At 39.4% G+C, this 26,499-nt stretch overlaps 1 protein-coding gene and 1 long non-coding RNA gene across 4 annotated transcripts in view; one reads left to right on the top strand and one right to left on the bottom strand.

Annotated features, from left to right (window-relative positions):
* Positions 1-1,148: 1,148 nt before the first annotated feature.
* SSPN (sarcospan) overlaps positions 1,149-26,499 on the top strand; it is a 37,947-nt gene continuing 12,596 nt past the window's right edge. Inside the window, exon 1 of one of the 2 annotated variants that reach the window (XM_004052886.5) lies at positions 1,149-1,370. Coding sequence is in view for 1 of the 2 variants with exons in the window: in XM_004052885.5 (XP_004052933.2) it covers positions 1,512-1,790 (279 nt within the window). In the remaining variant the exon portion in view is untranslated. Of the gene's footprint in view, positions 1,791-26,499 lie in introns of both variants that reach the window. The other variant, XM_004052885.5, reaches the window with a different exon arrangement.
* LOC129525849 (uncharacterized) overlaps positions 17,602-26,499 on the bottom strand; it is a 58,599-nt gene continuing 49,701 nt past the window's right edge. Inside the window, exons 2-4 of one of the 2 annotated variants that reach the window (XR_010129355.1) lie at positions 23,292-23,409; positions 21,157-21,217; positions 17,602-18,117 (exon numbers count right to left, since the gene is read on the bottom strand). This is a non-coding gene — a long non-coding RNA (uncharacterized lncRNA). The remainder of the gene's footprint in view (positions 18,118-21,156; positions 21,218-23,291; positions 23,410-26,499) is intronic. The other variant, XR_008670365.2, reaches the window with a different exon arrangement.

Below are 26,499 nucleotides of genomic sequence, written 5' to 3'. Positions count from 1 at the left end.
TTGCTCTAAGTGCTACTGAGTAGAGGTATGCGGGAATAAGAATAATCAGTTTTATTGATTTCTTCTGTGACTCTGGGCCAGGACCAAGTCTATTTTGAACATCTTTATATCCTAGCACATTGTAGGTGCTTTAAAAATAACTCTTAAATATTGACTGAGTAAAAGCGTCTATCTCTAAGATGGTCAATCCAATCCCCCTAAGCACTGTTGTGGAGATGAGTGAAGACTAACTAGGAGTCTTGCTCTGTCGCCCAGGCTGGAGTGCAGTGCCATGATCATGGCTCACTACAACCTCTGCCTCCCAGGTTCAAGCGATTCTCCTGCCTCAGCCTCCCGAGTAGCTGAGACTACAGGTGCGTGCCACCACGCCTGTCTAATTTTTGTATTTTTAGTGGAGACGGGGTTTCACCATGTTGGCCAGGCTAGTCTTGAACTCCTGACCTTGTGATCCGCCCACCTCGGCCTCCCAAAGTGTTGGGATTACAGGCGTAAGCCAACAGAGCTTTTAAAAACAAATACACGTGAGAGGCCGGGTGCATGGTGGCTCACGCCTGTAATCCCAGCACTTTGGGAAGCTGAAGCAGCAGGATCCCTTGAAGCCAGGAGTTCAAGACCAGTTTGGACAACATAATGAGATCCCATCTCTATGAAAAAAATTAAAAAAAAATAGCCAGATGTGGTGGTGATTGCCTGTAGTCCCAGCCACTTGGAGACTGAGGAGAGAGAAGCTGTTGAGTCCAGGAGTCTGAGGCTGCGGTGAGCTAGGATGGTGACACTGCACTCCAGCCTGGGCAACACAGTGAGCCCCTGTTTGGAAAATAATAATAATAATTAATAATATATGTGAAAGATAGTTCACAATTAGTCCAATATCTTTAGAAAGATATCTTTAGAAAGATTCAAAAACACCTAAATGCGAAAAATGCCTTTATTCATTTGTCAGCTGGATTACAGAAAGTAGGAAGAAAAGAGCCTGTGCCTCTGTAGGAAAGTAACAACGACTTAACTTCTGGAAATGACTTCGCAGCTTAGAGCCCAGCAATGCCTATTTTGGATTAAACTGTGTATTAATTAAGCTCAAACGATTTCAACATTCATCACCTTGCATTGCACTTCACAGAAAGCAAAACCAAAACAATCCTGGAGTTTTGAGTGAGGAAAACAGACGCCCCGCACTCGCACACGCGCGCACTCGCAGCCTGTCTGAAGTGCAGAGGTTCAGGCGGCCAAGGGACCCGCGCCGGTTTCCGCGGGCGACCTGCAAACCCTGCCCGGGGCCCGGCAGGCGCTGCGTCCCGGCGCGTTGGCAGTTGGCGACCCCCCTCGAATACCCCCTCTGCTGCGGGCTCCCCGTGGCCTTTGGAGGCTCGGTGAGTCGGCTCCAAATGTTTTCCATATTTGTTCAGCCTCCATAATTCGAATACCAGGGCAGGCCGAGCCAGCCGTGCGCCGCGCTCCAGGGCCCAGGGCGCCGCACACGCACCCACCCACCCACCCAGCCTCGCAGCGCCATGGGCAAGAACAAGCAGCCCCGCGGCCAGCAGAAGCAGGGGGGCCCGCCGGCCGCGGACGCCGCTGGGCCCGACGACATGGAGCCGAAGAAGGGCACGGGGGCCCCCAAGGAGTGCGGGGAGGAGGAACCCCGGACCTGCTGCGGCTGCCGGTTCCCGCTGCTGCTCGCCCTGCTGCAGCTGGCCCTGGGCATCGCCGTGACCGTGGTGGGCTTCCTCATGGCGAGCATCAGCTCCTCCCTGCTAGTCAGGGACACTCCATTTTGGGCTGGGATCATTGTAAGCATCGAGTCTGTTTTGCCTAAGCGCGTTTGCCAAACAGGAATGCGAAGTCGCATGGTCGAGTTGAGACTAACCCAGCTGCATGTGCCCTTCCCCAGGTTCACTCTTCTAACTCGCTCTCTGCTTGGTGACTGATGCGTGGGGCACTGGGTTTTCCCGGGCGGGGCACGGCTGGACGCGATAGGGCTCCTGCCCCTCTCCTGCTCGCCGCTCCCAGCGCCTCCGCGGGGCCTGACTCTGACGCTCTGGAGCTGGGGAGTTCATTTCAAAAGCTGCTTATTTTGGTCAGACTGAACAGCCTCAATAACAACAGTGGATTCATTCGGGCTTTTTCCTTATCCTATTACCCAGACCCCACCCCTGTCCTTAAACAAGTGGCAAAAAGTGAATTAAGTTCATCTAGTAAAAGCAGGAGAGGAGAAAGCCTGTACTTGGAGTTGCCACATTGAGTAGCATTCATTTTATGTTTTAAACTGAGGCTCCATTAGTAAGTTTCATGAAATGATGGGCTAAGGCAGGAAATGCGAATACAGCAAGCACAGCCTTAATCCACTGGAGTCTAAAGTGGGATAAACCCAGGGCGCTGGCCATGGCAGAGGTATATTTGGGACTCCACCGATGGATGTACTGTTCTAAGTAGAACAGTACTCAGCTGTTGTGAGTGTTGAAACATGTAGCATACTTGGCTTGATTAAATGAATTCTTTAATGTAAAACGGGTGCCACTTATTGAATACCTACTGTGTGCTCGCCCTGCTAGAGGCCTGACACGTATTATTTCTAATCCCCACATCGTCCTGATGGGATCGTTTTAATCATTCTCATTTCTCAAATGAGGGAACCCAGGCCAGACTCACCCAGGGTCATGAGTGGGTAAAGCATTCAGCCATGCTGATTCCTCTTTATGCTAGACTATATCTGCGTTTTCCTCATTGAACCACACTGCCACCACATTTGGTTTGTAACTTTAATATTATGTTATATTACAGTGTCTTGTAGCATATTAAACTCTTTCACATGCATTATTTCATTTGAGCCACGAAACAACACTTTGAAGTGGGAACTGTTATTCCTTTTGGATGTGAGGAAATAGGCTAAGAGAAGTTAGATGACATTCTCAAGCCCAGAGATTGAATGTGGTCGAATCAAGAGAGACTAGAAATGACATTTTTGACTCCTTGTCTCATATTGCATCCTTACTGCTATTACTGACCGCAGGAACTATAACTCACAAAACATCCCTCAAAATAATTTTGTATCAGGGACAGACATTAGAGAGACCTGATATATATGCATCGATGGAGGTATTTCCTAATTAAGATTATTTGAATACACAATTTTTGCATAGTAATTTAAAACTTTAATTTTTGTACTAGGAATTCCCATGAAATTATCATGATTGGAGTTTTCTAAATCAAGTGATTTTAAAAATAGCTTTTCAGTAAGATATACTGGGTATTTCAGGCACCTCAATGACGATCCACATACCCAGGGGGAAAAATGTCTGTCTTTTAATGCCAGGGGAATTAAAACAAACAAAGAATGAAGCTCTTTCATTCAATGTTTTTAAATATCATTTGCGAATGTGTTCCCCATCCTTCCTTTATTGCAGCTTCAAAAGCTCAGCACCAAAGAGGCAAATTAGATGGAGAAAAAACTTATTTTAAGGTTTAAGGCATGAACATACAAACCATGCAACTCAGAAATTTTATGAACTAAAGCTCCTGTGGGAGATGATGTTCCTAATTGCCCTGGAAGCTCCCTGGGTGTTGCACAAAGGGCATTATATACAGCCAGGTCTCTGCTCTTTCTGGTTTTCTTTTTTATCATCTACGATTCATTTGAAGTTTGCTCTCAGTACATAGCCCTGATGAAATCTGTCATCTTAGATTTTTCTTTCAACTGAGAATCTATGTAGAGGAGAGCAGCTAGTAGAGATGTCCTGAGACTAGTGAGGAGGGTCTCTGAGGAGCCAGGCCAGGAACAACTCTCATCCTAGCAGGGCCAGAATTTGGGCAATGTGTCACTGTCCCACACAGACACCACGCTCAGCTTGTCCTCACCACTCTGTCTGTGGTTGGTCACAGGGCACTCTTCCAAGCTTTCAGGGAAGGGAAAAGATAGTGAGGCAGATGGCAAAGTGCAGATGTGTACACACCACACCTGGTGTTGAGCACCAGCTCAGCCACTGTGTGCTGAATAACTTTGGGTTTTGGGGGGGTTTTTGGAGACAGAGACTTGCTCTGTCGCCCAGGCTGGAATGCAGTGGCACGATTTTGGCTCACTGCAACCTCCCCCTCCCAGGTTCAAGACGTTCTCGTGCCTCAGCCTCCTAAGTAGCTGGAATTACAGGCGTGCGCCGCCACACCTAACTTGTGTGCCAAATAACTTGTGTGCTAACTTGTGTGCCAAATAACTTTGGACAAGTTACTTAACTTCTCTAGGTTTCCATTTCTTTACTAACAAAATTAGAATGATAATAATTCCTACCTTTTCGGGTTGCCCTGAGGATGAAATAAATTAATACATGTAAAGCACTTAAAATAGTGCCAACGAATGGCATGATTCAATGAGTTAGCTTTACTTATTAGCTGCATGGGAAGCAGTCACCGGCAGTGTCACTCTTCAGAGGAAAGGTGGCTTTATTTCATCTCTAGATTTGCAAAACTATCATTTTTGACTCGCTACATTTCCAAGACTAGTTTGAACCCTGAAGAAAATATCAGTTTTGCTGTCTCACCTTTCTCTGTTCTCAGCCAAGTTACTATTTAGCAATCACAGTGGTATTTGATTGGTCCAGTACTTTCTGAATCTTTCTGGAGGTTTATAACAATGAACTTGGAGGAGAGTGGCCTCCCCAAGGTCATTTTTCCTTTGGGATATGCAGTGATTCAGGGCTGGTATATCCTGCCGGGTTATATCAGTTTTCCCTGTTCAGGAGCCCCACCAAACCGAAGCAATCCAGGCCCATCCCTGGGGCTGAGGCTGAGTCACACTGGCTCCGGGATATAGGCTGAAGCCAAGCTGAGTGAGGCACCCACGCTGTCTACAACTTTCCATGTTTCATTCTTCTGTTTCCCTTTATTCTGGTTGCCTCTTCTCATGTGGTCATCACTTCATTTTACAGGGGCCACTATCCCATTAACTTGGAATTTGGGGATTGCCATTTCCTTAACAGAACCTGGATATATGGGTAAATCCACTTAGGTGACTTCTCTTTGACCAATGCCTGGGTGACTTGATGAATATTCAAGGTGTGGTTACAGACTAAAGAGGGAGGCCCTTGGTGATCTATGATCAGAAATTTATGTCCAGTGGGATTTTAGGAAAACAAATAGGTCATTTTTTATCTATCCGTAAATGTGACTCCAATCCCCAATCAAAAGATGATTGAAGTCTTTTTACTTTGATTACAAAAGATTCCTGTAAGGGGGGAAAAAAACCCAGAATGCAGTCACTATGGAGACTACGTAACCTGTAAAAGTGCTGTTCATGTATTATAATTCTTTATAGATGGTTTGAGGGTTGTAAGTCATACCGCAATGACAAAACAAAGTGAAATAGCAACTTTTGAGGATGCACTTAGCTGGGTACAGGGGATCCTAGGACAGAGAAGTGTGTTCTGCATTTTATTCTGTTAATGGCTTTAGTAGCTAAGTCAGATGGGAATTCAAGCTTGCTCATTTTTCTGGAATTCTTATTGATGAAAAATGTGTAAGGATTGTAGTAATCTAAGGACTTTGGAGATTTTATTTCTCACTCAAATGAATACAGGTTTAGTTTAGGTAAAGCATTGCATACTTAACGTTTGGTTTTCCCTTCTTCATTCAGTAACATCTGTGGAGGGTGTCTGCTGTGCTACGCATTGGCCTAAAAATAATGAATCAACTACCTGGAGGAGATCTCCAGATCCTGATGGACATGTGCCCTTATTATATCTGACAGTAATGAATACTTCCGATTAGAAAATTTAACGTACACAAATATTTTTAAGATCCATTTACCTTTCAAAGTATTCCACTTGCAGTGATTTATTTGCTTTGGCATCTCTACTCTGAAGTCCATTTAAGTGCAAACTCTTGCTTCTCATCCCCAGTGAATATGTTTAGTATTCGATATTCTCTTGGCCCTTGTAGGGAATATTCCCATGGAAAGTGAGAATTTCTTTGCCTTATTGTGCTTTTTAGCTTCCCCCACTCTCCCTCCATTGCTCCCATACCCCACTCAGTGGAGTAAAAACCCTGAGATAAATACTGCATTAATCACATTGGAAAGTTTAAGGCAAGGGCTTAAAAGAAAGGGAAGAATATTTCCTTTATTTAACGTCATTCGTAAAACTCATCACATGAATCTGTAATGATTAAAAGTCATGTCAAAAATTTCAGTAACAGTTTTCGTATGTTAACTTATCCTAAGAAATTCAAGTTGCAGGTTTATTCAGGTTTTAAAAACCGATTTTAAGTTTTGCCTTAATGGAAGGGAAAATTGGGTGGTTATTTATTTTAAAGCAGAATATACCATGAAACTCACAAGAAGACATATCACATATAGCAAATAAGGAACAAATATAGTTGTTATCCAGAATTTGTAAGTAGGGAAAGTAAGATAATAATTTAGCTAAATGGTTTGATCATGGTTATGAAAAGTAACTAGAAGAGAGAAAGGTTTGGCATTAGGGTATGGGATAAACCCTCAAGTCAAGAAGCTAAATGTGGTGTTAACTTTCTATAGAGTTGTATTGACATTTGACAATTTTAATCTGGAATTATACTTTTAGGAGTATACTGCATAGTAACACATTATTCTTCATATTGGGACTTCAGTATGCTTCCAAAATATAATGTCGCATCCCTGGTATCCCTGGGAAATAATTTTTATTATGGCAACTGCCACAGGATTGTTAGGAACTGAGGAGAGATAATTACATGGCCCAACTCAATCTCCATTGAATACATAGAACAATAATGACAGGAAAATTATTGTATAGGCATAGGAAGTTCTCATAGTAAGTATAAAAATGGAATGCAATTGAATTATTTTGGCAAAAGAAGTTAATTTGTATATATATATATATATATATATTTGGAAATAAAATGGAATATTCAATAATTTGGTGAGGCCGGGCATGGTGTCTTACACCTGTAATCCTGGCACTTTGGGAGGCCAAGGCAGGCAGATTGCATGAGCTCAGGATTTTGAGACCAGCCTGGTCAACATGGCAATATCCCATCTCTACCAAAAATACAAAAATTTAGCTGGGTGTGGTGGCACCCACCTGTAGTCCCAGCTACTCGGGAGGCTGAGGTGGGAGGATCACTTCAGCCTGGGAGGCAGAGGTTGCAGTGAGCTGAGATTGCACCACTGCACTCCAGCCTGGGCAACAGAGTGAGACCCCATAACAGAAAAAAAAAAAGAATTTGGCGAAATGTTTCCTGAAATAATTTCAGTAATAGAATAAAGAATAAGATAGGTTAAGATTGAACAAAATCATTAGATGTTCAGAATCAGCAGGAGAAATGTGTTTTCGCCTTTACTTACAGCCTTCTACTAAGCCTGATGTGCAAAGGCCAAGAGAGTGCTTATATAATGAGGAAATTGTCCCTAAATCTTCTTTTTTTAAAAAAAAAAAAAATGAGGAGAAGCAGCAGGTTCTAATATTTTTTTTTAATCCTGTATTGTGGATATATTCAACTCAGAAAGTTAGTCTCTGGAAGCTTTTGAGATGTCAGTCATCATTTGGATTTAATTTTTTGATAGAAATACTGGTACATAGAATTTTGGGATAATCAAATGAAAAATAAAATAATTTATTCTCTTACTTTAAGTAATATTCTCAGGGCCACTATATATCCCCTGAGACATAATGGATAATTAATAAATGTTGAACTGAAATCTATTTATTCCATACTTGCCATTATCAGAGCTTCTGTTTGAACATGCATATGCCCATTTTTAAGCTATATACAGTCATCCCTTAGTATCTGCAGGGGATTGGTAATGGGACTCCTGATACCAAAATTCACAGATACTCAAGTCCCTGCTATAAAATGGTGTAGTATTTGCATATAATTTATGCACATCCTACATATGCTTTAAATCATTTCTAGATTACTTATAATACCTAATGCAATATAAATACTATGTAAACAGTTGACACACTATATTATTGAGGGAATAATGACATGAAAAAGTCTGTACATGTTCAGTACAGACACAACCATCCTTTTTTTATCCAAATGTTTTTGATCTGTGGTTGATTAAATTCATGGATATGGAACCCATTGATACAGAGGGCTGACTGTAGTTGTATATTCAAACACAGACAAATTTATTTATGACATTTAAGACAACTATGAGGTAATAGTAAGGAATGTGTTATTACTCCATTTTGGCTTCTGGATTCTAGAAGAATTCAGAACATATTAACTTAACATTACTTAGATTTTTTATTTCATGTTATAAAATGGCAGGACCCAGGAAGGTCATTTGACTTATTTTGCACTCTCCTAACTAGAATAGGACATATTAGGATTGATGTGGCTGAATGCTAGATGTTGATATTACCACTCTTAACCTTTTATGAAGAAAGCAATGGCATAGGTTTCTCTAATGTTTGGTCTAACAGTTGAATAGATAGATTGCCAATATGATGCCCTCTTTCAGTGTGGTCTGAGAAAATGGATGTTTTCTAGATTTGCTCTTGCCTTTAGCTGTACCTGAGACATTTCTATTAAGGATGGTCTTTCACTGGATCCACTTGGTTGTATTGTGGCCTGAAGGGTTAATGATAACATTAAAAGGAAACACATAAGGTTATGTTGAAGAGTTCAGCATATATGTTTCTATGTTACTGTAGGATAGTGTATTAGTCTGTTCTCATGCTGCTATAAAGATACTACGTGAGACTAATTTATAAAGAAAGGAGGTTTAATTGACTCACAATTCCACATGGCTGAGGAGGCCTCAGGAAACTTACAATCATGGCAGAAGGCAAAGGAGAAGCAAATCATATCTTACAGGGCTGCAGGAGAGAGAGCACTGGGGAAACTGCCACTTATAAGCCATCAGATCTCATGAGAACTCACTATCTCATCTTCTCATGAGAAGAGCATAGGGGGAACCACCCCCATGATCAAACCACCTTCTACCAGGTTTCTCCCTCAACACATGGGGATTACAATTCAAGAGAGATTTGGGTGGGGACACAGAACCAAACCATATCAGACAGGAATGTAATCTAGTCATTAAACTTTAATTAGGTATAATTCACTGCAAAATGCAGTTCATTTTTAGGTCTTCCATCCTGGCAAACTAAGGAAGTACTGGTCAAAAAATGTCCATCAAAATCCAGAGCTGGATGGGACCTCATGATGTCATAGTTTAACCTTCCAGTTATTATTTGCTGTAAATGTTCAAGTCTAGGTTTATCACGATGAGTTCATAAGCTTACAGTGAACTTCTTTTAAAAAAATAGATGCTAGGAACAGGCTTTACAGCATAAGCTATATAAAAACCTATTCCATAGGCACACCCTCTTTCAGATGCTTTGGATGCAGTCTCAGATCTCTGTGTATTGAGATAAAACTTGGCAAGAGTAACTGTCAGATGCCTGAGTGAAGCAGCTCACTCCATCACCCCGGTTAATTTTAAAATTCATATGTGTACACCTACACATATGGCATTAACTAAAATACATTTTTCTTTCTGTCTTAGTCGGCTCAGGCTGCTATAACAAAATACCATAGACTGGGTGACTTAAACAGCAAACATTCATTTTTTCACAGTTCTGGAGACGGGAAGTCCAAGATCAGGGTGTCAACATGGTCAGGGGCTAGGGAGGGTTCTCTTCCTGGCTTGCAGGCGGCTGCCTTCTTGCTGTGTGCTCACGTGGTCTTTTCTCAGTTCATGCATGTGAAGAGAAGAAGAGATCTCTTTCTCTTCCTCTTCTCATGAATCCTCCAGTCCTGTTGGATTAGGACCCCATGCTTAGGATCTTATTTAACCTTAATTACCTCCTAAAAGCCCTATCTCCAAATATAGTTACTTTTGAGGTTACAGCTTCAACATATGACTTACGGGGACACAATTCAGTCCATAGCACTTCCGGTGAGGGTTATACATTTGCACAGCAACCTCAGTGATTCTTAAGCTCGTTTTACAGCTTATTATTGAAAGCCCTACGGCTTTCTTGGAACAGCTAGAAGTCTGAGTGTTTCCGATGGGTATTCTGAGCCCGTAATCTGACACACGGAGGTACGATGGGGTGGCGCGGCTCCGTGCTCATGCCAGTAGTGAGACATATGGAGGAAGCTGTTTTCATTGCATTTACAGATTGCTTCTTTTGTCAAATTTCTGTAAAAATAAAATCAAGTAAATCTAGCTAGTGAATACAATTCTAAGGTTAACTTAGGCATTTCCTTTGCTGCATTAACTCTTTAAGGCTTAGGAACCTCCACGCTGTAAATTCCTGCATTTCTTTATGCTCCAGGGAGTATCCTGATGTCAAGATGTAGCTCAAGGATACTTTGGCTTCTGACGCAAAGGTGGCTGGCTGAGTGGTACCATTGGGGAATGCTTATATGTTCAGCCATTGACCAAGCCTGCTGTCCTGTGGGGGGTAGTGATCGCATACTGTGGGCACCCCCCACCCGCCCTTTGAGCCTTATGAGGTAATAGCCTTTAGTAGGTGCCTTCACTCTTTGGTAGATCTTCATTTTGACACACATTTAAGGGCTTCTTATTGGATTCTGTTCACTCACTTAAGAAGTCCTGAGCTGGGCTCTGCTTTTCCTTCACTAAGTACTGTATTGCACAAACCCAAGCCACCCAAGAGGGAAAGACCAGGGAAGACTAAAACATGCAGCCTTTCATAACAATTGGTCCAATCCCAGTTCCAAAACGAAAAGGGATGGCCACGATGGGATACTGTAAGCTCTCCAGTTTGATTTTTGAGCATATTTAAAGTTGATGCTCTCTGAGCTAATGTTGCTAGAGCCACGGTCCCTAATTGTGAATTTCATAAATGTGAGTGTTTCAGTATGGTGTTTCCTGGGGCTGGCAAAAGTCCAGTAAGTGACGGGACGTTAGAAAGCAGACAGTTTGTTCACAAGTGAGCATTCTCAGATTCTGCTGAAGAAGTTCTGTTGGACCTGCTTCTAATCTTTGCAGAAATGAGCAACTCTCCCCTGGCTGGGAGTGCCGTGGTACTGAGAGAGGTGGTGAGAAACCTGGAGGAAGCGCTTTTAAGTGGCATCCTACTCAGTTGTTTTTAAAGCGTTAGATTCAGCATTCACTGTAAGGAGCAATTAAAAACCCCTTTAAGATATGTTATTATCAAGCCCTCTCTCTTGTATGCAAGATAATGACAGGAGACCAGAAAAGGGGGAGGGGGGTGCTAATGTGTTAACTAGACTTTGACGAGGGAGAGAATTTTAGCTTTATTACTAGGTGGGGGGAAAAAACACTTCCTTGGCTGGCTTCCTTCTAAAGTATCAGGTGTGGCATGCATATCAGGCCATTAGCCTGATCTCACAGGCTTAGCCCTATCTCACATTTAGCTATGCCAGGAAAGCTATGAAGGAGGCATTTTCTAAGACAAGGGCAACAGCATTTCAGTCCTCATCAATTCTGTTGGAGGTTGGAGGTGCTCTTCTCTCAGGGAGAAACTTGCAGGAGGACTGTGCCTACCTCAGGAAGATAGTGGGGCACCCAAGGCAGTGAAGAGGGCAAACTCGGACTCCCTAAGGCAAATGTATGATCATAAATGAGAAGGGATTTCTTCATGACTGCGTACAGAATTCTGTGTACAGAGTTTGAATCTTTTAGTTTATGAGTTACATGTTCAATAAGTTTATGTACTTCTCCCAGGCTCTTTGCTAGTCAGGTTCTGAAACAGAAGGACCAAACCCACACAGGTTGGCTTTGTCTCATAATCTTTCCATGAACAAGTAGTTTGAGAAGCCTCTTAAAGGGCTTTGGTGTGCATTAAGGGCTTGAGACCAACTAGGAATTTTTAAATGCACATAGGGTGACCGTAACTATTGTGTTATAGAACCCTCAAGAAAGAATTCTTCTTCAGTCACCAAATCGTGTGCGTCACAAATTTTTCCACCTCAAGACCTCCCTGAAGCTTTGCTCCCCTTCTCTCTGTCCTCACACACACATCACAAAAAGCTCAGTGTCTGGCTAACCCGTGTTGCCATGGGAGGCGAGGGGGAAACGTAGGAGAGGCTGCAGGCTGCTTGGGGACACTGACCTCCTCATGTTGAAAAGGACAAAACACTTTCAAAGGAGAAGTAATATTATAATATATATTACTTTATGTTCCCTCATACTGTTTTTCATAAAATATTCTCAATTAGAAAAGCCACTTGATAATATTTTTAAAGGTTGAACAAGATGGTTCTCTCATTTACACTCCCATTCCAATGTTACATAATTCAATTTATATTGATTTACTGTATAATTGCTATGCGCTGTGCTATTTAATATGTTTATATTTATTGTACTATTCAACATATATGAACCCAGGAGTTTGATGTAGAATTATCTCTGCAGTCATTTCTAGAATGGGACCTAATTTGAGAACTGACTTATTATGGCTAAGTAATGAAATCCAGCCCATGACTATACCACTGGAGTAGGCTCAATCCACATCAGCAAGATTCCTTTCCCTCTTCCGAGGGCTTGAAAAATCCCCAAGTGAAACAAATAAACTATAGGTTGTTTATTTCTTCCCACAAATACTGTTTGTAACAATTCTGCCCCTCCTGTTGATTCATGAGAAAGGCTGGAACACAATCTTTGATTCTCTTACATTCTTTGGAAATTGATTATTTTGCAAGAATAAGTATTTATAGAACTTGGTGATTAGTTTCTGGTAAGTCATCACAAGAGTTAGTTAGGAGTAGAAGCCACACCCTAGCCACTCTCCCTCTGTATTTTCATATACCAGGTATGGTGCCCCCAGGAGCTTAGTCTCTGGGTGAGGAAACACAGGTACAACTAACTGCAATTTAGTTTTAAAAACAAAATGCCAAGGTGGTGCCTTAAACAATGTACCGTGCTAGCACAGAGAAGAACATGATGAACCCTCAGGGTAAGATCAGAAAAAGAAAGGAGAGGGGGTCTGAAATTTGAGGAATGGCTCCAGCTTTGGAGTAAGGGTAGAATTCTGGCTCTACTAATGTAGAATCATTTTCCAAAAAATATTTGGTAATGATTTTTAAATTTTCATTTCTATGTGAACTTGAACAAATGTCAGTAATTCTGTGCAATTCTATGCTTTTTAAAATTATAAACATTTCAATTGCATAATAACATAGAAAATAATGCATAATAACATAGAAAAAAATGCCCACTTATCCATTCCTAGCTTTGCTAAATTTTAGTATTCTGTAATAATTGCTTTTTTATTATTTTTTAAGAAAGGAAACATTACATTGTATTGAAGTCTCCCGTGTTTCATTTCTTAATCAAATTCCCCTACCCCTCCCATCTTCCCCAGAGATATGTACTATCCTGAATTTGGTATTTTTTATGCATAAGCCTGTTTTCATACTTTGAAAATATGTATATATCCATAACCAACATGTCATATTTTAATTTTTATACAGATGGTATCATATCATTTCTGCTCAGCATCGTTTTTGAGATTTATTTATAATAGTACACAGATACCATTCATTCATGTTTGCTATACTGAATTTCACTGTTAGAAATATACAACATTGGCCAGGTACAGTGGCTCACACCTGTAATCCCAGCACTTTGGGAGGCCAAGGCGGGAGGATTGCTTAAGCCTAGGAGTTCAAGCCTGGGCAACATAGCAAAACCCCGTCTTTACAAAAAGTACTTTTTGTAGAGAAATTAGCTGGGTGTGGTGGCAGGTGCCTGTTGTTCCAGCTACTCAGGAGGTTGAGGTGGGAGGATCATTTGAACCTGGGAGGTTGAGACAGTGGTGAGCCATGACCGCACCACCGCACTTCAGCCTGGGCAACAGAGCAAGACCCTGTCTCAAAAGAAAGTGGTGGTGGGCGGGGGGGATATATAACAGTTAATTCATTCTCTTGTTGAAGAAAATTTGTTTTCAAAAATGATTTTTTATTTTGCATTTACGGTGTTACAGTGGATATTCTTGCCTATAACTCCCTGTGCACATAAAGTCTTGTTAAGGCATATTCCTAGAAGTCAAATTGTTGGGTCATAAGATACAGGCATCGTCAAATTACTAGCTATTGCCAAGTCACTACCACAAATCCAAATTGGACTAACTTACACCTCACCTCCACCAGTGGTAAATCAGAGTTCTTTACCTATCTTATTTGTGTGCAATGGTATCTTGTTTTAATTTGCATTTTGGGGTTGCTACTGGAGTTGAACATATTTTATGTTGATTGGCCATTTTATTTTGTGTTCTATCATTTATTTATTCAAAAAATATTTTCTATGGGTTGTTCGTTTCTTATTTATTTATAGGATTCGTTACTTTTGTTACTTAATCTTTATGGTTTTAGGTACTACAAATATCTTTTTCTGGTTGGTATCATATCTTTTATTTATGGTGTTTTTGTTATGAAAAAGATTTAATCTTCATATATTTATATTTATCAGTTCTTTTTTTATGGATTTGATATAGTTTAAAGAAATTTTTCCCTACTCCAAGATGATAAAAATATTTTTCTATACCATTTTCTAAAAATGTTAAAGGTTTGCTTTTGGGTATTCATATCTTTATTATAAGTGGTTTCTTTTTGCAATGATGTGAAGGGTCTATGCATTTTTTCTCACATGGATTGATAATTGTTTTAGCACCATTTAATAAATAATCGGTCCCTTTCATAGTGATCTGTTACACCCATTTATCATCTGTCAAGTTTCCATATTAGATTTGCTTTGTGATTTTCCTTAGTTCTATTGTTTTATTTGGCTATCACTATGCCAATACCATTGTCTAAATTAAAATGATGCTATAATGCATCTTGTTATAAAGATGATAGGATAAGCAGCCCACCCCCAACCCACCCTCCTTCATTTTATTCTTCTTCAAAATTTTCTCGGTGAATCTTAGCCATTTTCTCTTGCATATACACTTTAGAATAGGCTTTTCAAGTTCCAAGAAAAATACTTTTGGTAATTTCCTGGGATTTGTACTTTCTATACATGACCAAAGATGATCTCACCATTTATTTGAGTCTTCTCTAATGTCTTTTATCTGGTCTTTTGATTATTGAGTTCACTTTAGTTGCTTTGTGCTCAGTTCATGTGTTTTTCATATCAATTATTTGATATTTGATTAGACTTATTTTGTGACCAATCTTCATAAACAGTTCATGAACGCTTGGGAAAAATGTGGATTCTCTCATTTTGGGGTTTAGGGTTCTATACTCAATTTTAAAATTAAGTTTGTTCCCTTTGCCTGGAATTGCTGTCAGATGTATATTTAGAATCTTCTTATTCTCCCTCCATATTTCTTATCCTGTCTAGTATGTTTCATCTGTCTTTATCTCTCTGTGCTGTATCTTGGGTCATATTTTTTTAGCTTCTACATCATTACTGGGTTTTTCTGCTTAATCTAAAGGTTACTGAGAGATGTGAGTTAAATGTCCTAAAATTATGTGGTTTTGTTTATTTCTCCTTATAGTTCTGCCTATTTTCATTTAACATTTTTAGTCCACTTAACAGCTACATACAAGTTAATGATTATAAAACATTCCTCTGGTCCTAGGTTGACAGCTATTTTCTCTCAGTGTTTTTGAAAATATTATCCTATTATCACTGGACTTCAGTTATTGCTGCTAAGACATCTGCCAAAAGTCTCATTGTTGTCCCTTTAGAGGAAACATGCCCCTTCTGGTTGCTTTACAGATTTTCTCTTTGTTTTTGGTGTTCTACAGTTTGCTACAATATGTCTAAAAGTGGATTCTGCTTTTGTTAATCCTACTAGGGACTGGCTATGTTTCCTGAATCTAAGATTTTTGGGTTTTTCGTGAATTCTGAAAAAATTTGAGCCTTTTTTTCCTTAATATTGTTTCTCCCTTGTCTTTGATCCCTTTGCCTGGAATTGCTGTCAGATGTATATTTAGAATCTTCTTATTCTCCCTCCATATTTCTTATCCTGTCTAGTATGTTTCATCTCTCTTTATCTCTCTGTGCTGTATCTTGGGTTATTTTCTCAGATTTTCTGGTTCACTTTTCCCTTCTTCATTTAGGTTTAATCTGCCTTTTACCTGTCCTTTGAGTTTTTACTGCCAGCAATTTTAATTTTTCATTCTAGAACTCACTGATGTTGTTACTGATGTTATTTTCACATATCCCTGGTGCTTTAAAAACTGTCCTGTTCTTTATGTTTTCAGTTCCTTCCTTCATGTGTTTGTTTTGAATGTACTTTTTATAGGCTCTGCTCATTACTTCCATTATTTGGAATTCTTATAGCTCTGATTCTTAGAGCGTGTGTGTGTGTGTGTGTGTGTGTGTGTGTGTGTGTGTGCATGTAAGAGCTAGCCTTCACTAATAATTAATTCTTCAAGTGTTTGCTAATTTTGGTTTGTGAGTTCATCTTCCAAGAGGCTTTATGTATGATAACTTGGTATAGCCTATTTGAGAGTACAACCCTTCCAGATGGGTTTGTCTTGCCATATGTCCCAGTGATGTTACAGGCCTAGAACCACTTTGTTTCCTTAACTTACTTATTATGAAAAATTTCAAGCGTACACAAGAGTAGATACAATTGTATAATGAACCTCTATATTCTCATCACCAAGCCTTGATAACTATCAACTCATGCTCAGTCTTGTCTTATCTGTATGCTCCTATATTTCCTCCACACCCACACACTACACACACTACACAGTGGATTATTTTGCACTAAATCCCAGACTTTATATCATTTTATTTATAAATATTTTGCTATGTAAGTCAAAAGATGAAGACTAAAAAATAATAAATATACTAATAATACACCTAACAAGTTAATTTCTTAATAGAATCAAACCACTGTTCAAATATCCATGATTAACTCATTAATAGTTCCTCCTAGATTTGTCAAAATCAGGATCTCAATAAGATCTATACACTGCAGTTGACTCATATATTTCTAACATTTCCTTTACTCAAAAAGTTACCATTTGTCTCTCCTTTCTATTCTCTCTCTCTCTCTCTCTGCGTCTCTCTCTCTCTCTGTCTCTGTCTCTCTCCCCCTTACAATTTATTTATTGAAATAGCCAGGTTTTGGTTTATTTTTTCAGGATCACTTTCATGTTACTTTCTCATCTTAATAGGTTCCAGGACTAGGAAAGTAGTAGAAAAACCTCAAACTGCCCCCCTGCATCTGTTGAGACAGAACAATTTTCTTGATGACTTCCAGTGCTAGTGGGCTAATTGTTTTTTCATTTTATAAGGGATGCTACGTTTTATCCAGCATTTTACAGTGTTTTATAGGGAGAGAGTTTTCCTATAATTTAGTCCTTAATATTATGCAGAAATGAAACCTTTTGATGCTTTTTAGAAATTTATTTTGGATCAACTTGCAAGTTTCTTATCCTTTCTGAGCTGCAAGTTTCTATAAAATAGAGTAATATTTTTTACTTTATTGCATTGTTTGGGGGAAAATGAGCTAATGTATAAAAAGTAGGTAATACAAAAAAGGTACACTTTGTGGGTAGTGGGAATAGCTGAGCAGGATTTCATGAATAAATGTGAGTGAATTCAAGATGGTTGAAAGAGTTGTACCATTACACTGGGTAGATAAGGAAAGAAAAGCACATTTTAGGTCAAAGGCACAAGTCATGTCCTATGACTGTTCAGCCCAGTTTTCATCCATAACCAACTTTATTGCTTCACAATTCTGTTGGTTGTGCTTATTTTGTCTTTTGAGGATATAACTGCAAGAATTCCCAGCAGTTCCTACCAAATATGAATCTTAACCCACATACACAAATTTGTGTTATAATATGAAAATGAGACCCAAACCAAAATGATTCTGCTTGAAGATCTCCATGGTAAGTCATACACTGGGATAGTTGTCAGATTTCTCTTCTTGGTTTTCTGTAAATTGATGAAACACTCAGCCTTGGGTTCACTGGTTTAAAATGATGAGCTATTTGCAATTGTTTCAAGCAAGGTTTTTGGAACTTTTGAATTGTAGTCACTTTGTGCTGGCACACGTCTTACAGATCTTCCTAGCTTTCCAGCCTCACTTTGGCAGAAACATCAAAGAAAGCACACTATATCCATAAGATTTGGGGGATTCACACTCCTCTCATCCAGCTGCTGGTCACAAGTTCCAACTCGTTTTTATCAGTTCCATTGGGTGGTTTTCTAATATCCTATAAAGCAACATAGGAGATACAAGTGAACATCTGCAAAGCACAGTGTGTGCTGAGAAACAGGGCAGTCACTTAACAAGCACATTTTTCTTCCCACTCTTTCTGTGCTTGGACAACAGATCTGGCTAAACTACACAGCAATGCAAATTACAATGTAACTTTGGTGGGAAAAAATATATAAAATTCTAGTTATCAGGTAGTTTCAAACAATGACAAAACCTACCACTTTGAATTAGAAAGCATGTATCTAGCCACACAAAGCACTTTGGCTTGGCACATAAGTATTCCATACTTCTTTACCAACCAATCAGAACTTTTATCACAACGTACCAGCGAACCCATTCTCATTTCTGGCAACTGCATGAGCAAAACTTTCTTAAGAAAATTGCCCATAAATTCTTAGATATTTTGTTTTTACAATGTGTTTTCCAAAGAGATCTAAATTTAACAAAGTTGTAGGTGAGGAAGCCCTGCTTTTGCGTTATAATTTAATTAATTAGCATTTATTTTTGTTTACTTTGAATGTCTTTGCATACTCATATGAAAATACATACATTTACAATAATTCAGATGTAGACCTGTCAGATATCAACTCCTCAGATAGAATGACAGTTAAAATAATAAAGGGGTGGATGTTAAACATGAGCTAAACTTAGGTGTGATTGAGCAAGTGTCTTTTCTCTTTAGATCCTGAAAGGAAATACTTTTCTGTGATAGAATTTCTTGTCTAGAATTGACTTTTCACTGAGAAATTTTGACCTGGATTTCTACCATCTTCTTTTAAAAATAATCTCGCATGTCATCTTTGCAAAGTCAGTATTACAAATTGTTTCCCCCAACTCCCTGGAAAGATGTGGAAATGACCAGATGAGGCTCTGTGTCGAAACCCAAACCCCTCGTGGGCAGGCAGAACTTAGTTCTTCCATAAATAGGATTTCTACACTAGAGCTTTTCATCGGCAACTTTTACTCTAATGAAAAAAAAAAAGTAAAACCAGTGAAGCTCTGGGGTTGGCAATACCTAAGACAAATGAAAAGGCATTGAAAATCTTCCAGATATATCATAGGCCAAATAAAGTAGTCATTCGCAAAGCTTCCTAGACATAAAAAGTTGTTGCTAGCTACGGTTTGTTCACAGTGAAAAAGAAGCTTCTATTTTGAGCTTGATTAGATAAAATGAAGAAAAAACTTTTTTTCAAGGTTATAATTAGTGCTCTGAGTTTTAATGCTGGTCCACTAATGTTAGTGTTTAGAGACAGATTGTTACAATGCTTCCCTCCTCTTGGTGGTCAGTTCTGCCGTAAACTCTTCGCTTTATATTTGCGCCCCTATTACTTCTGGAATTCGCCATGGATATCTGCGCACTAAGTTTGGCTGAAACAATTGTGTTTTTTAAAAAAGTAATATTAACTTGAGGATCTCATATGGCCAGAAAAATAGTTTTAATTGAAAAGCATTTTTTTTCCAGAAATTAAATGATTGTCATTGTAAAACCACAGTAGTGTAATCAGAGAAACATGCAGCTGGGCATGGGACATAGTTCCTAAGATTGGCATTTCCTGGGTAGTAGATTATATATAGGTTTGTAACAGAAATAAAGAGAGGCAGGAAAAGAAGTTTTATAACTCTTAGGTATTTGCAAACTATGTTAACATTGTTGGAAAGATTTTTGAAAAGTGAGTCCTTGCTATGAAAGCAAAATATCATCCTAGAGATGATGAAACCGAGGCTCCAAGGGTTAACTTCATCAGTCAGCTAGAAAGTGGTGGAGGTGGGTTTTGAACCATTTCACTAGACCCAGAGCTAACATGCATGCACCACCTTGTTCTCTGTCTTTAGGTATGTGACCCATTTTGCTGTAATACTTCACAGTTGCCTTTTGTTGTCCTTTCTCGGGGACATTCATATGTTGTCTATGAATCCTGTGAATTCTTAGATACTTGTAGTGGATGCATGTTGTTGAAATAACAGAGCCAGCAAGGCTCTCAAACATCTACTTTTTTTTAAAGGGTTGCTGGGCATTACCAATTCATTTTTTAAGGGAGAACATATCACTTTAAGGATTTATTATTTGTATTTTACTAATCACTGTATGTCATGTTTGTTGGGAAAAGAAGCTATGATGATAATTGCTACATTCTCCATAGCTCTTCTCAACAGCTGACAGGTTATCTATCTACTTATTTGTTTATGGTCTGCCTCTCCACTGTAGCCCCATCAAGGCAGGGATTTTTCTCTCTTCTTTTCACTGTAGTATCTCCGAGCCTCAAAGAGTACCTGGCACATGGTAGTTACACAAGGAATATTTGTTAAATGAGCAGAATGAGATGATTTCTAAGTTGTGACTGAGTGCTTATATTTACATCTGTTATTCATTTTCAGCTTGAATTTGAGCAGTTTGAGTTTCTGTGAGATGGGGGAAAACACCTACTACAATTCCAGGCACGTTATTTATGATATTTAAAAGCCAATTATTAACTGTCATTTTCTCCATTTTGTATGTGATAAGACTGAGTCTCAATGACTAAGTCACAGTCCCCCAGCCTGCATGGTCATTTGGACCTCAAAGACTTTCTTTTTCACACTGCCTTAGGATTGGTGCTTCAGCAATTCAGGAGAGGAGCAGATGGTAGAATGTTCTTCAGATCTCTGCAGTTCTTGCTTATAGTGCTGTCAGGATTCCTTCAGGCGGGTGGCTGTACCATGCAGTGGCTAAGAGCCAGGCTCTGCACTCTGACAGCACAGCCATCGATTCTGTGATACATAGTATATTTGCTATGTGACCATGACATTATTGTCTCCATTTTATAGATACGGAAACTGAGGCTAAAAACAATTAAACAGCTTTGTCCAAGATAATTTAGCTAGCAAAGTAATTGAGTCAAGATGCAAACTTTAATGCCCATGTTCTTACCACTATGTAACCCTGTCTCCTTAATTATGTGTATAGTTCTATACTTGATTTTACAGAATCAAATAAGCAGTTATCATTTATTGAATGAACTGTTACTTGATGTTTCATGCTTTGCGCCATTTTCACCTTTCTCACTTTATCCAATTAGGGAAAGAGTACATTTTGTTTTCCTTTATCTTGCTTTTACCTAAAAATATAATGAAAAATAATTAATAATAATAATACCAAATGTAGGAAGGGGATATCATTCATAATTCTACCATATTTAAGCCCTATGTGATTAACACCAAAAATTTTGCCTTTAAAAAAATAACACATTGGGGGAAGCTGATTCAATGCTTCTTACATTATAAAATGGATGAGGGATTTTGATAAGTGATCAGCAAGGTGGGGGTTGTATAAGCCGCTGTCAGCTGCTCATATTCACATCTGGCATGGACTGGTCAAATGACATTACCTTTGGCAATACATTTTCCTGTGCCTCAGTTCCTCTGGGGATTAAACTGTGATTTTCTAAAGGGCAAAGACCATATCTTCTTCTTTATACTCCCAGTCCCTACCACAGTAAAGGTTGAGCTAAATTCTGTTGGAGAGTGATACCTAGATTAGGGTGGCCATTGATAGCAAGATCTCAAAGATTATGCTGTAACCATTCTTCCTCTATTCCCACAAATCAGGAAATAAGTACTATGATTTCTCCTTGGCACTCTCCTCTGTATCTTTATACAGATTCTGTAGGCTGATTGTAGGGATTCCAAGCAATTAGTAATGAGTAATGTGCCAAACTTAGATACAAACCAATCTCACTTGTTAATCAGATGCTTCTGGCAAAAGAGGGACCCAGAAAAGGCAGAAATGGGGTGGAAGTGCAGGAGCATGCTGGAGCATTGCTGATGGACTTGTGACAGCTGATTGCATGCATCTCTTCACAACTTTGCTCAGTGACTTTGTGTTGGTTATCTTGAAATCAGCCATGGTAGAAGTAGTCACACCACGGAAATTAGCAAATGCTACAAATAGCCCTTCTCTAACTGGTTGTTAGACATTTACTATCACACCACTGGAGAGGTGGTGCAATTTTAGAGGTGATTGTTTTGCTTTGGGTTGGAGTGGCTGATGCCCTTTAACAATAGCAGAATGCCACATCACACTCAATGATTTAGAGATGTTCCTCAAACCACCAGTGAGATACATTAAGGAAACAGGCTCTGCAATGAGGTCATATTTAAATAGCAATGAAGACATGGGGATTTCTCCCCCAATTTGAAGGACTCCTGTGATAGCAGAGACTAAATTTCTTTATGGAGAAACAAATGGAGCCAACACCTTTATAACACAATAGTAATACAAACAATTCAGGGGCAATGAATGTATATCTAGCCTTTTACATTTCTAAAACATCAGTTTTCTCTCCCTTGAAAAATGCATTCTTGAGATGATTAAATGCAAGAATACATGTCAAGTGTTCAGCACGGGGCTTAACACTCTGTAAATATTCATAAATGGTATATTAGTAGTAGTAGCATATTATTGTTTATAATAAATGACTCTCTATAGGAAATTCTACTAGTCGGTGTGTCACTCTGGACCCCTAACCATTTCGATAAACCCCACACCAGACATCGGCATTTAGAACACTGGGCTTATAGCTTAGCCTAGTGGTTCTCAAAAGGTTCGTCCCAGCACCGGCAGCATTAGCATTTCCTGGGAATTTGTTAGAAATGCGAATTGTCAGTCCTCACCCCAGACCTATTGGATCAAAAATTCTGAGGATAAGACCAATATTTACCCACCTTTTCAAGTGATCCTGAACCACTCTTAGGCTTTGTCTTACCATAAGGCAGTGGCAATGAGAGTCCAGTAAAAATGTTTAAGTCATGCTAAAATATTCTCTCCAGTCTTTCTGGAATCTTGATTGGATAAGCAGCCTTTAATAGATCCGTGTGAAATGTTCTGTTGCGTGTCATTTAGTTTTCTGGTCTATTATGTGTTAACAATCCTCCTAAGACTATCCGCAATTAACAGACTGTGACATATTTATCATTTGTTGAAAATCACTTCTAATACTTTATCTTAATGTATATTAAATAGATGACAATCCATAGAAATTCTCTTAAGAAATATCTGGAGAAACATTTACAGTTCTGCTACTTCTCTTGGTGATCAATTGATTTTGTAAACATGGGAAGAGAGTTCATCTTGTTACTATATTGATTGGATTAAAGCACTTTAAATACAAAGGTGAAAGTTGATTAACTTACAGAAATAGAGTCCCATTGCAGGTACACGATGAAACGGGGGTAAGGAAGGAGAAGGAAAACATTGAAAGGCATTTGACAGGGTAAGGTTGTATTCCCCAGACAACCCTGTCAAGCAGCTCTGTTGACAACAAAAAGAAGAAAACAAATAAATTGGAGGTTGTGTGAATGTCACAAGACCAGAATGTAAATACATATGACATGGAGAGAGTAAATACCAATAATTCTCATTCTCACAAAATGTTTTAGGATGATACCTTCCAGCTATGACAAGATCAAAAGGAAAAAAAAATAATAAGCAGGTAAATTTCCGAGACACTGGTCCAGTATCTACCTTTTATTCATAATACAAACCCTCAAAAGACACCACTGCAGGTATAATAGGCCAAATAACAAAGACAAAGACAAAGACAAAGACAATGTGTGACAAGACTCAGGACTCGCACATCCACAAAAATGGATTTAACATTCAGAGACCATTTCAGCCCTGTCTAACTTTCTAGCTCACAGGAGAGAATGCAGACTTCACTCTGCATGGACAAAAAAATATCTTCGGGCAGAATGTGGAATTTAGGACTTCAGTTTTCTCTTCACGCTAAACCAATTGTAGAAACACACATCCAAAAATAAAGTGATGATTACTGTCTTTCTTTTTTCCATTAAAAATCACTTTAAACTTTTCTTATCAACTTAATTATTTACATGCACATTGACTAAATCTTAACAAGCTCTTAAATGCTAGTTGCCCTGTTGCCTCTCAGCACTAGCCTTCCCAGTGCCACACATGTGCCATTTGCCTTTGTGCTCTGTGACACTGCCATCTGGGTGTCTGGTCCAACAAGCGCCTTCTTGAAAACCTTACATAACTCCCTTTTTCCTGTGCCATGGGCTTCACCTCACCATATCTAATGGGAGCTCTGGCCTGGACTCTAGGAATGTCGTTCCAGATAGGCCTGACGGGTCTCACTGCCCATTAACATGAGCTCCCCCTTCCTTGCTGGGAAGCCAGAATGCCGTGTCTTCCTGGCACGTCCACGACCTGCCAACTCAGGAAACAAAACCCTTAGTCTAGCATGAGAAATCTGGTTTTCTCTCCATGGCCAGAAAACCTTCAGTTTTCAGCACCAGTAAAGCCTACCCTTCTAAAACATGCTTACACTGAACATCAATAAACTCTTTGATAAAGAAGTCTTGTTACAACATGCAAAGCTGTAGGCAAAAAAAAAAAAATGAAAGTCCCCTCTCACCTTAGAACATATCAAGCCCTATCAGAAGGCCAAGAAATTAAAATATGTTGAATACATTTAAGCTTTATAGCGAATACCCTGTACAAGAACCTAAGTTGAAGCTTTCAAAAATCTAAAAGGACAAATCTAAAAGGATAATCCATTTCATAATTTTTAAATATGACATGACATAGAACTATAATTATAAGAAATATACCCGAGATGCTTTCTGTTCAAAAAATTCAAAGATTCTTCATAACTGGGTAACTAACTAACATAACTGGGCCCTTTTCTGTTTTCAGACTCTCTCTGGATGGGCCACTGTTTCCTATGGTGTCAATTGCTTCACATATGGTGATGACTAACAAATCCTTGTCTCCAACCCAGGCCTCATTCCTGAGCTCTAAGCCCATGTAGTTGTGATTTGTGTCCACGTGGGATCATCATTCCCCACTCCCATTCTGCCCCTCCTTTTCTATCTTATCTCATTAAATGTCCATACCACCCACCTGGCAGCACCTTCCTGATCTCTCCCTCTCTTCAGCTCTTACATCTTTGCCTTAATCAGTCTTTAAAGCCTATGGATTCAGCTTTTTTACTGTCACTCAAACACACCCACTCCCTATCCCTACCTCTACCTGAGCTCAGACACTTATCATTTCTCAGGTGAAGAATGGCCTCTAGGTGATCTTCTCTTCCCAAGAATTACCCCCATCCAATCCATTCTTCATAGCCAGAAGGACCATTCTAAAAGGCAAAGTCAGCCATGCCCTTCTGCTGCTGAAAATGTCCTAGTTGAAATCAAAGTCCTTCGTGATCTACTTCCTGCCCATTGCTGCAAACACATCTTTTGCCTTTTATTTTTTTTCTCTGCGCTGGACCTAGAGGAATCCTCAAATGTTTACTCTGCCTTTCTTCATGCCTTTGCACGTACTATTACTCTCTCTGCACAGAATACCTTTCCTCACACTCTCCTTTTAGCCACTTTCTGCATATCCTCAAAACTCATCTTTCTCCAGGAAGTTTCCATCAGGGTAGTCATTCCTTCTGGGTATTCCTATAGCAGATGTAGTCCTAGTACTTTTACAATATTCCAACTCATTATCCTCTCTTTTCCCACTGGACTGGGAGATCCTTAGATGCTGGATAGTCGTTGGTGTAAGGGCCTGTTTTGCCATCTCTCATTTCCCAGGATCATACAATAACACAGGGCCTGCTTATTGTATGTCCTCCAAAAAATTCTGTGAATTGAATAAGTCGAATGCTCTAGAATGAGGTCATGTGTTCCTATGCAACTTCTTTCTGGAAGCCAGGGCAAATGAAGGCTACAAAGAAGTAGCTACTGCTGAAATTAGAAATTTTGTTCAAGTAGACGCACTGAATCAGATTTTTAAGGTGCTAGTTAGGCCTTATTACTGGAATGTGTCTCTTATGGAGACAAAGAGGAATGTCTTGGTAATTGCCAACTTCAGCTGGTAATCTCTAGTGAAGAAGGCAGTTATGTGGGAGAGCCTGACCCTGTGCACCTACAGACAGAAACTCACAGGCATGTGCCTAGGGATATAAGCAGGATTACAAACCTCAATCTGGTGTGTCACCAATAAACAAAAAGTAGGTCTTTCTTTGATTGTTTCAAGTTTTATAAATTCTTAATGTGAGAATAAATAGTAAACCCCTACAGTTCTTATCAAACTTATCCTTCAATTTAGTATTTTTTACAAATGAGCTTTACAAAAAAGCTTCATCCTGACTTGAAAATGCCATGTTAGGGGCTACATGAATAACTTCAGTATCTTTACTTTTGTATGTGCCAGTCTTCTGCTGAAAAGCTGCCTCCCTGGGTCCTATCTGTTTTCTTTTCTCTCCAGATCTCTCCAGTCCATGCCATGCTCACATGTTTTAATGCTGTGTCTCTCCACTGCAAATATTCCATCCTGCTATTAAACCAGGCAGCCATTTCCATTCAGTGATGGAAAACCCTGGAA

The sequence above is a fragment of the Gorilla gorilla genome, chromosome 10, assembly GCF_029281585.2.
Source record: "Gorilla gorilla gorilla isolate KB3781 chromosome 10, NHGRI_mGorGor1-v2.1_pri, whole genome shotgun sequence".
NCBI classification, from domain to species: domain Eukaryota; kingdom Metazoa; phylum Chordata; class Mammalia; order Primates; family Hominidae; genus Gorilla; species Gorilla gorilla.
The sequence above is the reverse complement of the archived record's forward strand: the minus strand, read 5'-3'. Positions and strand labels throughout refer to the sequence as shown.